The sequence below is a fragment of the Talpa europaea genome (assembly GCF_964194135.1).
Source record: "Talpa europaea genome assembly, chromosome: 13".
Lineage (NCBI taxonomy): Eukaryota > Metazoa > Chordata > Mammalia > Eulipotyphla > Talpidae > Talpa > Talpa europaea.
Window position 1 is genome coordinate 23,849,317 of NC_140080.1, and position 16,194 is coordinate 23,865,510.

Below are 16,194 nucleotides of genomic sequence, written 5' to 3' on the forward strand. Positions count from 1 at the left end.
TCCTGCACCTCTGACCTATACCCCAGTTCTTGCATGCATAAATAAATAAATCTTTTAAAAAGAAAATGTCTCTTCAGATCATTTATCTACTTTTTAAAAATATTTTATTTATTTATGCATGCAAGAACTGGGGTACAGGTTTTCACCATTGAGTATAATGGTAGCTGTGGGCTTTTCCTATATGGACTTTATTTTATTGAGACATGTTGGGTTTTATCTCATGCTTTTCCTGTATTTTTATAGAGATGGCCATATGATTTTTATCCTTTTTGTCTTGTTCATGTGCTGTATCACATTGATTTTTGGATGTTGAATTACCTTGCATCCCTGAAATAAATTTCACTTGAACATGGTGTGTGATCTGTGTGATCCTTTAAATGTGTTGTTGAATTTGCTGATATTTTGTTGAGGTTTTTACATCTATATTCATTAGGGATATTGCCAGTAATTTTCTTGTCTTGTGTTGGCTGTCTGGTTTAGGTATCGGTGTAATTAATGCTGGCCTTATGAGTTTGAAATCATTCCCTCTAACTTTTTTTGGGTTTGCGAAGTACTGGTATTCTTTGAATGTTAGGTACAATTCACTATTGAAGCTGTCTGGTCTTGAACTTTTATTTGGTTGGGTAAGCATCTGATTACTCACATTTCCTTGCTTAATCTTAGTTTTAAAAGTCTTATTGTGGACTATAGCAAAGAAGAAAACATAAAGATTAAATATACAATTCAATCAAGTGAATCTCTTGAATCACCACCCAATCAAGAAATAGAATATTCCTGGCATGTCAGACACGCTTTGTGCATCTCTCCTTTCTCTCCCTCACCCACCCCAAGTAACCACTGTGCTGAACTAACAGTGATTTATTTCCTTGGATCATTTTTTTCCGTGGCATTAGTCACCTTTATGTATTTCTATATGTAAAACTTTATATAAATGGAATCATACAATATATTTCTGTCATCTTTTGCTTACTGATATTTATGTGTATTTATAATGTATTCATTTTTATTGCTATTTATCTTCCATTGTATGAATATGCTACAATATATTCTGCAGTTAAGGATGTTGAGATTGCGTCTAGTTTTCAACAATGTTGAAATGAATGTTTTTTTTACAAATATCGTGCTTCATGTAAGTAATGTATATTTCTAGGGATATACCTAGGAGCAGAATTGCTGGGTTAAAGGGCATGCATATATTTGATTTCATAATGCCTCAACCTGCTTATCAATTTATTTTCCCACCAGCGTGTATGGGAGTTTTTGTGTTGTATACAATCACATACATCTTCTCAAACAGTATGGTATAGGTGATATTATCTCCATTTTACACATAGGTAAACTGAGAACCAGAGGGGTTAAATAACTTGCCATAGTTTGCATACTGAAGATGGGAATTTGAACCTAGATTTGACTCAAGAACAGACTTAAAATTTTATTTCTTGGGTCCTCCCTGGTGCCACAAGGGGTTAAGACACAGCACTGTGAAGCAATCCACAGCCACTACAGCATGAGTTCGATCCCCGGTCAGGGAGGTGACCCACGTGGCGCAGCCGACCTCTCCTGTCTCACCCACTGCTCCCCTCAGCAGAGTATTTCAGTCAGTCTGCCTGTTCTGTTCTCCACTCTGTCTCTGGTAAATCCTTTCACCCTCACACCCCCTACACCTCTGGCCTGTACCCTAGTTTTTATATGCATAAATAAATAAATCTTAAAAAATAAATAAAATTTCACTTCTACTCTTTTACTTCATTATTTGGAAACAGAGATTGCCAATAAAGACTAATATTCTTTTGCTATTTGAGGAAAAAAATGTAAAGTTCTGACTCTTGAGAACCTTCCTTTTTAATACATTTCGAAGGACTACAGGTGGTAGGTGCATTGATTAAACAAATAATTACAGTGTGTGATATACGCTATGAATGAAAGAGGCATTGATGGGAAAATGTATGTAGAATAGTCTGGAAAGTAGGATTCTACTTTCAAGCTGAAACCTAAAGGATAAGATATGGCGTCTATCTTCAAGGTGTGTTGGAGGCAGAGGGAACACCCAAGCCAAAATCTCTCAAAAGATTCTTTATATGAGTATATCAGCAACAAAGCAACTTCATAATAAATATTTTAGTTAGAACTCTTTCAATTGTTTTATACCTTGAAGAATAGGAGTTTGAGGGTCATAAAAAACTTCAAGGAAAGTCAGTAGAAATAGGAAACTGGTTTATAATTAGAAAAATTATAGGAAATTCTAAAACAGTTAAGACTAATATTTAACTTTTTTAATGCTATTGAAATTTACTATGTATAGAAACAAAGCATTGATGAAAAATCTCAAGGATTCTGTGGATAATTTTATTTTTTTCAAGCCTTCCTGAAAAGAATGGATGTGAATATGGTCTAAGGGATCAAAATGTTGCAGTAGCAAAGCACATAAGGGAAGAAAAAACTTACAATGACCTGGAATATTTGAATAAAAGTTGTTGTTAGCTTTTGCAGCTAATGTGCATTTCTAATTGGAGAAAGAAAACAGTAAACATAGAAACTGAATGATTGGTAAATTTACCTACTTTCTCTACCACAGTAAATTCTCAATAAACTTCCCAGATGTTAATACACATATAGTTATTACACACAATTTCCAGTTTTCATATTTAAACATTTGAGATGCCTTTCCAGGTGGGTTATGTTTGGACACCAGGAATTCCTATTCCTCTCTAAGTGGTTCCTTGCAGCTATCTGTAACAGTGTTTTTATGGGGAACATAATAAATACAAGTTGTTTGCTTCTGTAGACTGGGGAGCAGAGGAAGGAGGGAAAAATGAAGACAGTATGAAGAGGGAAAATAGCTGAGGATTTAGGGAGTTTGAACAAGGTGATTTCCTATGTTGGTTGATTTGACTATTGTCCCCTACCTCAAAATAGATACCTTAAATAATTTCCCTTGGCTCACTGTAATGCATGGAATTCTACCATTTAGAATATTCTTTTTGCCCTTAATAGCTCATGATTTGGGGTAAGCTAAACAGAAAAGATGTTTCCTCATCCTCTTATTTTTAAGTGAGGATGATAACATCTACCATTCAAAGATGTGCCAATTCAGGTAAATAGGACAGGTAAGCATTTAGGGACGTTTCTAGCACATAGCAGGCTCTTGGTTAATGGTGACTGTTTTCAAAGTAAGCCAGATTATGATGGTCTCACATAGTGAGAATTCTCAGTTTATTCCATAAGAAATAGGTGCAGGGCCTCCCCGGTGGCGCAGTGGTTGAGCGTTGGGTTGCGAAGCTGCCCGCGGCCTCTGCGCCGCCGGTTCGATCCCCGGCTGCTCCCCGGCCACCAGAGGAGGGTCCCACATGGCGCGCAGACCTCTCCTGCCGCCCGCTGCTCCCCTCAGCAGTGTACTTCGGTCCTTCTGCCTGCTCTGCTCCCCGCTCTGGCTCTGGTGAATTCTCTCACCCTCCCGCGCTTCTGACTGTACCCGGTGCATGTATAAAAAAAAAACAAAACAAACAAACAAACTAAATAAATAAATAAAGCATGCCTCTATTAAAAAAAAAAAAAAAGAAATAGGTGCAGGTGGTAAGTGTGTAGACAGGATAATATACAACTATTATATAGAAAATTTTTCTTGATGACAAAAAACCTACTGTTTGTATTATCAGAAAAAATCTGGTATGACTATAAACTTGAACTGGTTTGGATTCTATGCTAGAATTCACCTCACCTCCTATATATGTAAAATAGAATTATTTCCTAACCTACAGAGCAATTCTGATCCAGAATTGAACTGTTTAAAAGTGACGGGGGGGGGGGGGGGGGAATCATCCTTTGTCATGTTGGCCAACTGTTTGTGTAGCTGTAGGAAAGAGTAAGATAATTGTTTAGAAACAAATGAAAATAAAATGTTTATAACTACTAAGGCAGTTTTTTTTACAATGCTAAATAGGCTTTTCCATCTTGTTTTTCATTTTGTGCCAGCTAGTTCTAAATTGGGTTAAAATTTAAAACTTCTGGAGGGGAGTATTATTTCAGTGTTATTTATGTGTGATCTTCCTTATGTTGTAATTGTGACTCTTTGGTGGCTGTTGTCACCAAAGTTTTTTTGTTGTTGTTGTTTTTTTAAAAGCTTAGCTTGCTTTAAAAAAAAAGCTTAGCTTGCTTTTTTTAAAAAGATTATTTATGCATACAAGAACTGGGGTGTAGGCCAGAGGTGCAGAGGAGGTGAAAGGATTCACCAGAGACAGAGGAAATACACTGCTGAGGGGAGCAGCAAGAGAGACAGGAGAGGTCTGCTGCTCCAAGTGGGGTTAGCTCCCTGGCCATAGCTTGAAAGTGCTGTCTTTAACCCCTGTGCCACCAGGGAGGCCCCTGTCACCAAAGTTTTTAACATTTAAATGATATAGTGTACCAGAATAACTTGAAATTGGGCATAACTGGAATGGGACAAACATTTTTGAGTATTTTAAAATTTCTACGTATTCTACCAAAGCACTGCCCATCCTGTGCACAGTACTGAATAAATAATTGTTAAATATAATTAAAAAAAAAACAAACCCGTATCCTACACATCACCCCCCTAACCCTTCTTGCCTGCCATTCCTTTTGTCTTAGTTTTATTTTTTAATTACTTTAGATTGTTTGGTAAGGTTTCTGTATAAAAAACACATGAAGTATGATTCTTATTTTTTTCATAGATCAAAATGTCTCATTTGACAGAGTAAATGATTGTTAGACCTGTATTTTGTGACAGTAAGAAAATGACTAGCCAGTACAAATAGCTTTCTCTTATTGTAAAACTAAAACCATTTTCATATCAAACCTTTATTTGCAACTTTATCTTCAGTAGTCAGCCTTATTTTTTTTTAATAAACAAATATCATACAAAGTCCTCACTTTATGGCCAGTTTTTGTACTAATTTTAGAGTCAATTTCTAGTTCAAAAGTGATATTAACAAAAAAAAAGCAAATTGTGGTCCTCTAGATAGATGAACCTTTTACCCAGAAGCACGGTATCACAGTGGATCTGTAAAACATAATCAAGATATAATGCTGTATATATTTGAGACATAGTGAAAGACAAAGGGGAAGAGTCCTAGTTACACAAGGAGTTAGGGAATGCTCACTAGCACCAGTGTTTGTCCCTCCTGTACTTTGATGGGTCCAGGGTTTTCAGCAGGTGCCACAGGAGCAGCATTAACTGGGCATTGATTACATTGGACACCAGGGAAGCCTGCTGCCCTTGTTCTGTTAGGGTCAACTTAGTGTGTAACCCTGTTCTTGTTGAAGAGTGACTAGGCATGGAAAAACCAGGCCACATGGAAGTACACTTCCCACCAATTTCTTTTGGAGTCTGAGCTGCTGTGGATAGCTGTTTTGCTGCAAATTGATCTTTAGAGAGTCTAAAAACTTGGGAAACGATATTGGTTGCCAGGGATTACCTCCATTTTATTATGCATTAGGAAACAGAGAGAGACTGAGACTTAAGAGAACGGAGTGTTATTGAATAGGTATCCAGTCTTTCTTGGACTCTACATACTTAATAGAGGTTACTTGGGGAACTCCCCTGGTGGCACAACGGTTGAGCAAATGGCATGAGTTTATCTTTTTTGATTGCTGAATAATATTCCATTGTTTATATATACCACAACCTCATGATCCAGTCATCTATTTTTGGGCATTTGGGTTGTTTCCAGGTTTTACCTATTGTAAATAGTGCTGCAATAAACATAGGTGTACAGGTGTTCTTTTGAATCACTGTTTTTGTGTCCTTTGAGTATATCCCTAGGAGTGGAATTGCCAGGTTGTATGGTAGCTCCATTTTTAGTAGACTGAGGAACCTCCAGACAGCTTTCCATAGTGGTTGGACCAGTTTGCACTCCCACCAGCAATGTAGGAGAGTTCCTTTTTCACCACATCCTCCTCAACATTTGTTGTTGCTTTTTTTTTTTTTTTTTTTTTGATATGTGCCATTCTTACTGGTGTAAGGTGGTATCTCAGTGTTACCCTCAATTTTCAATCCCTACTTGGTCTACCTCATTTAATATATTATCCATAAAAATCATTATGTTTTTAGGGCCTCCCCAGCGGCGCAGCGGGTTGAACGCAGCGCTGTGAAGCTGTCCGCAGCCTCTGCAGCGCGGGTTCGATTCCTGGCCGGCCAGGGAGATTCCCACATGGCACAGCAGACCTCTCCTGTCTTGCCCGCTGCTCCCCTCAGCAGTGTATTTCTGTTGTCTGCCTGTTCTGCTTCCTGCTCTGTCTCTGGTGAATCCTCTCACTCTCCTGCACCTCTGGCCTGTACCCCAGCTCTTGTATAAAAATAAACAAATCTTTAAAAAAAACATTGTTTTTATTTTTGACATTCTTATATAAAAAGCAGTAGAAACCGCAAACCTGTAATTTTTGTAAAAGTAGTGGGTTGATGGAAGATTTTATTCACATACTTTTGTACTAACACAATTTATAGTTGACAATAGTAAATGTGAAATTTTTTATGTTTTTTGTGTATATGGACAAAATGCCATATCTAACAATTTCCTTACTTCTTTGAAACTAATATATTTTAAAAATACAAAATAGATGTATTCTACTTTGGTTTCCTGTTATCTCAGGAAATTAATAAAATGACAAATCCAAAATAATTATATATTAAAGTATAAATAAAACAAATACTTCCATTTTTGGCTTTTGAGTTGTATTTTAGAGATTAATAAACAACTTTTACAAACACTTTTTAAAATAGCTGTCAAAATGATGAGGAAGATAAACTTTAACTTTATATGGACCTATCTTTATTTTCAAAAATTACTTCATACACTGGAAAATCTTACTTTGTTTCAAATATGGTTGTACACAGGTGGTGGAGACTAACTTTGAAGTGGACTTCTGATATCACCCACATCAAAAATTTTAGGATGCCTACTTTTTTTTGCCGTGTTGAAAAGACACCCAAATAACACTTAGCCTTGGAGAAAGTCATCTTATTAAGTGCACACATCTTTAGGGTTTTTTTGCTGGAGAGGTTCTTTTTGTGTATATTACAGATACTTTCTCATATTTAAAGGTTATATAATATTTTAAAGTCTTTTTTTTAAAATTTTTTTTAATAGAGGCATGTTTTTCATTTATTTATTTATTTTGTTTGTTTGTTTGGTTTATACATGCACTGGGTACAGTCAGAAGCGCGGGAGGGTGAGAGAATTCACCAGAGCCAGAGCGGGGAGCAGAGCAGGCAGAAGGACCGAAGTACACTGCTGAGGGGAGCAGCGGGCGGCAGGAGAGGTCTGCGCGCCATGTGGGACCCTCCTCTGGTGGCCGAGGAGCAGCCGGGGATCGAACCGGCGCTGCAGCCGCGGGCAGCTTCGCAAGCCAGCGCTCAACCGCTGCGCCACCTGGGAGGCCCTAAAGTCTTCTTTCTAATTTAACTGATGAGTGCTAAATATCCTAGAGTGAAGCAGTTGAGTGGGAGTGGTTCTGGATACTGGAAGCCTTTTAGAGTACAACCATCTTTGATAGAGTAGTGGTAGTTACAAACTTTGTTATAAGGGAAATTATTGTAATTTATGTTTCTTAGGATTTGACTTTTAAAAGTGTGTGAACTATTAGAAGTGATTAACATTAAAGTTCTTTTTCAAGTTCTTAATGATCTTAGAATGCCTTATTTTCATGTGTTTCTCATAGTTGCAGTTACAACTATCCTGTTAATGCAAATATGGGAATTAGTTTGCAATTTGATTACTTTTTTCAACATCATCAAAAACCTACATAAAATAATTTTGAAAAAATACACTTACAGAAAGCATTGCAGGTGACTTAATAAAACATTTTTTCCTATTAAGAATTAGCAAGATTTTAAAAGCAATAGTTGTTACATAGAGTTTTAAGAGTTATATAGATTTAAGGTTGATAGCATTTTGGAAAAGCTTATAGAAATAATGAAATTGAAAGGAATTAAGTCTACTTGTCTAGCAGATATTAGTCAAGGAAGAAACGGAAATTTGGATCATCACATAGATCCTGCTCCAGAAGGTACTGCTTATTTATGGAAAAAACAACAAAACAAAACAAAACACTTATATCCTGATCACTAGACAGTATGAACAACTAAAAATGGGTTTTGAAAAAGTACTGTTGGAAATATAGTTTTCAGGATTGAATAATTTAGTTGGTTGTTCTGCATTTAAAGAATGAATGCTTGAAATATAGTTGTATTTTGTGCCCTGATTTGGCAATATAGGTAGAACTATGGGAATAGTGTTAATGGGCAAAATTTTCTAGAGCCGTAATATTTTCTATCTTCTAACTACACCCTTCATTACCTGTTATAAGGCACTGTTACTAATCTGGAAATTTGTCCTGTGCCTTGGATATGCTGGGACAGAACAAAAGTTGAGAAACAGAGAAAGGGAAAGAAAAAAATATAAAAAAATAGAAGCAGACACAAAATGTAAAAACCTCAGAAGAAAACAGTATTTGTGGAAATGCACTTTTGTCAAGGAAAGAACAGAGCACTGACTGACTGAATGCAGATAAGGACCAACTATAAGGAGTTATGAGTGAATCTTGGGATCTGTGGGAATCTGCTGTCATGAACTATTAAAGGGAAAAGTAGTCATTGGTGATGAAAAAAGGTTTTAAATTGTTAAGCTGAAATTTCAACTAGTCACTGTGCAATTGTAGCTAGAGACAAGGTTTGAATGAACTTACACAGTTAGCTTATACTTAGCAAGTAATATTCATTGTGTTCTCCAGATAACACAAATGTGTAATTAAATTTGGAAAGTATTAATGAGCTTAATGGCATGAATAATAGATTAAATAATAATAGATTAAAATTTTTAAGACTCAATAGTTGTGTTCTTTCACTTGATAATTTTACCTTTTCCTCAGGAAAATATTCAGAAATCCTTGATTCTTGAAATTTGTGCCATGACCCAAACATGGTTAAGTGTATTTCATTGCTTGTTTTTTATCAGGTGATATAAATTCTTAAATATTTTAAAACATAATTCACATTTCTTTTTATAACTAGGAGCCTTTTGAGGATGGCTTTGCTAATGGGGAAGAAAGTACTCCAACCAGAGATGCTGTGGTCACTTATGCTGCAGAAAGTAAAGGAGTTGTGAAGTTTGGCTGGATCAAGGGTGTATTAGTATGTATATATAGATTTAATTTTACAGCTACAGTATTTCTATTTATGAAATCTTTCTAAATATTCTTGTTAATTCTCAAGAATAATTTTTCTCATTTTAAACCTAAGGGTTATGGAAGACCAAATTAATAGCAATTGGTATTTCCTTTTATTTATGTTCCCTCTTCCCTGTACTTTCTTTTATTATTGATATTACATTCATTAAAGGAAATACATGCATTTGTTAAATTAACCAAATTAGCCGATTACCTCTAAATTATATTTCCTCTTGTAACTTTCACATATTGTCACTTTTCAGTATGAAGCTGTAACAATCAGAATCAAGAAAGTTGAACAGGCAATAGAGTTGAAATAAGCTTGCTCACTTTCCCACAGCCACAAATCCACTTAATTTTTTGAAGAGAAATGTGTGGAAATTAATATGCTTCACAATAAAGGAGAATTCATTTTCTTAAGCATTGAGATCAGTAAAAGTTTAAAAACATGACTAGGTTCCAGATTTACTAATATTTTTCCTGTGTTTGAATAGTCAGTAAAGTTAGACAAACTAAAATGACCTCTTGTTGGGAACAATTTAATTAGAATTGTATTGGTATTTAGGAGAGACGCAAAGGGAAAACACAAATTCTAATCTTTTTGTGGCCTAAAAATAGGACTAGTGTGAAATTCCAGGTAGTATTACTTGCCAGTTCTTAGACTTTTGTATTTTAGAAGACTATGTTCTGTGTATCAGCATAATAAAAGTAAATATAAATTGGAGAAGCTATCTTAAAAATAGTTTAGATTTTTGAAAGATGTGTGAGCAATTTTGTGTTGACATATAGTATGGAATACTTTACTGTAGACATCATGAAATGAGGATATTTTAAAAGAATAAGCAAAAATGAAACTATTTGCATTGATAAAGGGTATCATGAATTCACTTTTTTGTTAGAGCTACAGTCTTAAAATATTCCTTGTACATTTTTTTAGTTGTACCTGCTGTTTCAGACAACTGTAATGGGTAGGTGGTATGTATACACAGACAACCATATATTATACTTACAGTTACATTGATTAGATCCCTTTTAAGTTTCCATTAAGCTCTTTTTAAAAAAAACTGTTAAAGAAAGGGTGGGATTAGAGTTGTATTTAAAATTGCTTTCTATAGTTTCTGATGTTAGTTATCTTATTTCTGACCAGTTCAGCACTTACTCCTGTATTATATTTGATTACTTTTCTTCATCTATGACTTGGCCTCTTTTTCCTCCATAGGTACGTTGCATGTTAAATATTTGGGGTGTGATGCTCTTCATTAGATTGTCATGGATTGTAGGTCAAGCTGGAATAGGTATGTGAAATTGCAAACTCTGATTTCAGAATAAATAAGCAAAATAACTGTCTAGATTTTCATCATAAATTTTAGGCAATTGGAATCATTGTAAGCCATGTTCTCCTTTGTGTCAGGTTGTTGACTTAATGCACTCTCAAAAGTTTGATTGCATTTTTTTTAAAGTGGAAACAAAATAAGGTTATAAAGTGAATTCAGACTATCATGGTGTAGGCCGCCTTCTAAGTCTCTTTTCTTTTTCTCTGAAGGTCTGTCAGTTCTTGTAATAGCAATGGCCACTGTCGTGACAACTATCACTGGATTGTCTACTTCAGCAATAGCTACAAATGGATTTGTACGAGGAGGTAAATTCAGTTTTCTCAAATCATCATTGCATCACTGTTACCAACACACTAGGTTTTAAATCTTTTAATTATTCTTTATCTTAAAAAAGCAACGTATCAAGTATGTAGAGGCAAGAAAGTTGTTACTGGACACTTTTAAACTAGTATATTAGAATATAAAATTTTATATTAATTTCACATGCAAACATACACATTTTTTTTTTTTAAGATTTTTATTTTATTTATACATATAAGAGCTGAGGTATAGGCCAAAGGTATGGGGTGAGAAGATTCACCAGAGCCAGAGTGGGGAGCAGAACAGGAGGTTAGACTGAAATACACTGCTGAGGGGAGCAGTGGGCAAGACAGGAGAGGTCTGCTGCACCATGTGGGTTAGCTCCCTGGCTGGGGATCGAATTCATGCTGCACAGTGCTGAGACTTATCCCCTTGTGCCAGCAGGGAGGCCCCAGGCACATACACTTTAAATTCTAGGGTATTTAATATATTTGCTCACAAGAATGGAGTGTCTAGCCAGGTGTTTTGCTCCACTACACTAACCCTTCGTACCTTCTGCTATGTTTTCAGCCCTTGAATTAGTAACCTGCACCCTGCATTTGGTCAACGTTTATGATACAGATGTATCCCATTGAGGAAAACTTAGGCAGAATACTTTTCCCATGATCTAACAGCTTGTGTGAATTAGATTTGGGACTCTGAATCCATATCAATCTAGCTCTCTTTTGTTGGTATTCTGAGACCCTTTCACTGGAGTCAACAAGATCTTGGAAGAGTTTACTGCCTCAAGGGACACTACCCAGGAGACCAGGAAAATGACCTTGCAATCCATGAAAACATGAAAAGAATTCCATTTCCCAAACAAAATCTCCTCATTCAGCTGAATTAAAGGGAAAAAAAGCCCTAGAGAAAAGAAAGAAAATGTGTCCCAGCTTCTATAAAGTCATTATCACAGATAACTGAGAAAAGACTCCACCCGTTCCATCTGTCTCAGCTGTTTTGTGGATCCATATGTGATATTCTATACAAAACATTTCTTGTTTTATCTCTATCAGGTATTTGGAGAAAGAGAAAATCAGACTGAGCTTTTTATTTTACCCCTCACTTTATATTTCTTTCACACCTAAGGATTCCAGACTACCTTGACCCTTGGGGAGGCTGGTGGCTCACCTCAACATGATTATTACTCTGCTGAGCATGCATCACCATTTGCTGAACAGTTTTCTGTATATTTATGTCTGTTTTCATGTATATTGGGGTGTTAAATGTGGGTATGTCCAGCATAGTTATTCATACAATCACAGGGATTCTTCTTAGCTTCTTGCGTACTAAGTGCTCCATGTTTCAATTTTGTTCAGCTACTTTTGGGGAATGGAAGTGGAATAAGAAAAGGGATAGACAGTTACTTGCAGGGAATCAGCAAGTCATCAAACAGATTTCCCCTAATCTTCAGCCCTTTGAATGAAGGTTTAATAATCAAGGGGATGGGGCATGAAGCTACTGGCAGCATGACCTTAGTCTGAGATCCTCGACATAAAAAAGTTGTCATTAGTTAAATCAACTCCACTTTTTAGTGTATTTCATCTCAAAACAAAACAAAACAAAACACAGGACTAATACTAAATAGGTTGCATTTTTATCTACAGAATTTCCAAGATGATTAAAAATTTTAATTAGTAAAATAAGTAAGTTTTGGGTATATCAATTTTAAAGTAATAGACTATTTTGAGAGAATTGGTAGAATTAATTATAAAACCTATCACAGGTATTTCCAAAATGAGTTTTGCATATTTAGCACTTTATCAAATTATAGACATTTTTGTTGCATTTGTCTTCATTATACTGGGAGAACAGTAGAAATGTAATATTCATCTGCTCAATGACATTTTATTTAAGGTCTTAAAAATTAAATATTTTTTCAGTATCTAGAAAAATGCATATGGCTTCATATAACTTCAGCATTATTACACTTTTAATTATGATCTAGAGGCCAGAAATAAATCATAATTTAAAAATAACTCTTAGAGGGCCTCCCTTGTGGCACAAGGGGTTAAGATGCAACCTATGAAGCTATCTGCAGCCACTGCAGCATGAGTTCGATCCCCAGGCAGGAAGCTATCCACATGGCACAGCAGACCTCTCCTGACTTGCCCACTGCTCCCCTCAGCAGTGTGTTTTGGTCAGTCTGCCTGTTCTGTTCCCCGCTCTTGTCTCTGGTGAATCCTCTCACCTTCCATACCTCTGGTCTGTACCCTAGTTCTTGTATGCATAAATAAATAAATTTAAAAAAATATGAAGATAACTCTTAGATACTATAACTAAACTCAAAACCATAAAACTAGTTTGTTTTCAAAGTTGGAAAAATACTTGTTTTATGATAACACATTCAATGCCTGCCATATTCCCTTGCATTTAGACAGGTCTTACTATTAATAGAATACCACATAGGAAGTTCTTTGCAGTTTCAGGTGATACTTGTTTTTTGCTTTAGTAGTCACTTTTCGAACAAATTGCTAATTTATGTAGCTCAAATTATGTCCACTGTAATTTTAAAAGTTACATTAAGATTCAAAATACAACAGAAAATCACTGAGAAATGATCTTGGTTGGTATCTGAATATAAGGAGACTGGAAAAATTTTAATTAAATTTTGAAAGAGAGAGTAATTAAATTAAATGGAATGACTTTATATTTGATATGGAAAGAATACTCTGTATGTTGAACGCTTTTTTTTTAATGTTGAGCACTTTTATTTTATTTTTTTCAAAGATATTTATTCATTCATTTATTTATTTATACATACATACATACATACATACAAGCACTGGGTACAGTCAGAAGTGTGGGAGGGTGAGAGAATTCACCAGAGCCAGAGCGGGGAGCAGAGCAGGCAGAAGGACTGAGGTACACTGCTGAGGGGAGCAGCGGGCGGCAGGAGAGGTCTGTGCACCATGTGGGACCCTCCTCCGGTGGCCGGGGAACAGCCGGGGACCGAACCAGTGTCGCAGAGGCTGCTGGTAGCCTCGCAACCCAGCGCTCAACCACTGCACCACCAGGGAGGCCCATGTTGAGCACTTTTAATGAATGAAGTGGGTTGTAAAGAATTCTTTCTGCGTTTCTTCCTGAAAATATGCCCACCCACTTGCCAATTAATTTAACTGCTTACTGGAAGTATGTTCTTTGTGAACTTTTGTGTCATTAAAAGGGTTGTTTGACATTTAAAATACTAACTTCAGTTACTTTTGTTATTTTTTTTCCTTTAGGAGGAGCATATTATTTAATATCTAGAAGTCTAGGGCCAGAATTTGGTGGTGCAATTGGCCTTATCTTCGCTTTTGCCAATGCTGTTGCAGTTGCTATGTATGTGGTTGGATTTGCAGAAACTGTGGTGGAGTTGCTTAAGGTAAGTGACCTTTCTTGTACTCATTTGTGTACATTTTTATCAAATGTTTATGTGCCACTTTTTATATTAGATATAGGAGCAGTGAACCCAAAACTTATCCTTCAAAGTAAAAAATCATTATAGAATGCCAGAAGAGGCTAACAATAAGAGGCCTTGGCAACATGAAGGGGGGGTTACTTTATGCAGGAATGGGGGTGGCAGAGGAGAGTTAAGAAATGGATTTTCAAGGAAGGGATTCAAGACATCAACAGGCAAATAGGCGATGTGGGGTGTGGTATAAGGGGATAGAAAAGAAAACAGTGGTCTGGAAGGGGTAGACTAAGATCTGTTTTTGTTTTGTTTTGTTTCCTTTAAAAACAAACCAGAAATATGACAATGTGACTGTAGCACAAAGTGGCAAGAGATTTAAGAATAAAGAGAGAAAAAGGATAAGGTGTGGAAGGATCTTGTTGAGTATTAAGTTTAGGTCTTATCGTGATTGGAGTTGGGGGACATGACTTGATTAGATTTGGGACCTCAAGAAATCTGACCACATTATTGAGAGTGGATTTGATGACTCTTAGTAGGATGGGAAGCAATATAAAAAGTATGTTTTAAGGGCCTCCCTGGTAGCACAAGGGGTTAAGATGCAACCTGTGAAGCTATCTGCAGCCTCTGCAGCATGAGTTCGATCCCCAGCTGGCCAGGGAGCCACCCACATGGTGCAGCAGACCTCTCTTTACTCACCTGCTGCTCCCCTCAGCAGTGTACTTTGGTCAGTCTGCCTGTTCTGCTCCCCACTCTGTCTCTGGTGAATCCTCTTACCCCTCACACCTCTGGCCTATACCCAGCTCTTGTACGCATAAATAAATCTTAAAAAAAAAAAAAAAAGATGTTTTAGCTATCCTGAGATAGTGGCTTATATTAAGACAGTGACCAGTGGGGCTGGAGAGATTTGAGTGAACTTAAGCTATTTTTTCAAAGTTGGGTAAATGGAATTGATGATTAATGGGGTTTGGGAAATTAGGGAAAGAGAAAGCATGATTAATGGGGTTTGAGAAATTAGGGTGAGAAAGCAGTATTTCAAATTAATGTACAGATATTTGTTTTTGTTTTTTTTTAAAGATTTATTTATGCATGCAAGAACTGGGGTGTCGGATGTGGGTGGGGGAGGTGAGAGGATTCATCAGAGACAGACTGGGAGCAGAACAGGGAGATCTATTGAAATACACTGCTGAGGGGAGCAGTGGATAAGACAGGAGAGGTCTACTGTGCCTTGTGGGCTAGCTCCCTGGCCCACTGGGGATCGAACTCATGCTGCAGTGGCTAGGCAGCCTGATAGTGCTGTCTTTAACTCCTGCACCACCAGAAAAGCCCATAATGTACAAATTTCTGACTTGAGGATTTAGATGGAAGCTGCTGGCACTCACTCTGAAACATTTTAGTTTTGAGTATCTAATTTGAGGAACTAGAGATATATCTATATACGGCTGGCCATTAAGTTGATAATGCTGTTCTAGAGTTCGTAGAGGACTTGTTTGAAAAGAGCCATTGAAGATGTGTTTAGTTAAAGTAGTAGAAGTGATATAGGATTAAGTGTTGTTAAATGACAGAAAACCTGCAGTTGTTCCTCAGGTTAGGTTATTGTTTTTTCACCATAGTATGTGCTATATTAGGAAGTATAAAATATGCCAGTAGTTATTGACCTTACCTGTGCAGGCCAGATGAATGGAGAAAAGGAAGCAAGCAAACATTATAATCACTCAGAGTTTATATTATTTCATTGTTTAGTACAGTATGTTTTTATGGTCATTGTTATTAAACTATAAATAATGTTGCTCATAAAAGGAGCAGTATGATTTTTGGACAATTGTGTGAAAGTGTTTTATCTTATTATGTAACATAAGAACATTAAAAGCATATGCTTAATAGTTCAAATGAATTCAAAATATATTTCCACTGTGTAATTTTAAAAAATCCTAACACTTTTTATAATGT

General features: G+C 36.3%; 1 protein-coding gene across 2 annotated transcripts in view; it reads left to right on the forward strand.

Moving 5' to 3' along the window:
* Positions 1–16,194, forward strand: part of SLC12A2 (solute carrier family 12 member 2) — a gene marked incomplete at both ends in the record, with an annotated part of 79,622 nt that overhangs the window by 14,336 nt on the left and 49,092 nt on the right. For both annotated transcript variants that reach the window (XM_084252406.1, XM_084252407.1), the window contains 4 exons: positions 9,026–9,145; positions 10,400–10,475; positions 10,724–10,819; positions 14,078–14,217. In XM_084252406.1, coding sequence (XP_084108532.1) covers positions 9,026–9,145; positions 10,400–10,475; positions 10,724–10,819; positions 14,078–14,217 — 432 coding nt within the window. The remainder of the gene's footprint in view (positions 1–9,025; positions 9,146–10,399; positions 10,476–10,723; positions 10,820–14,077; positions 14,218–16,194) is intronic.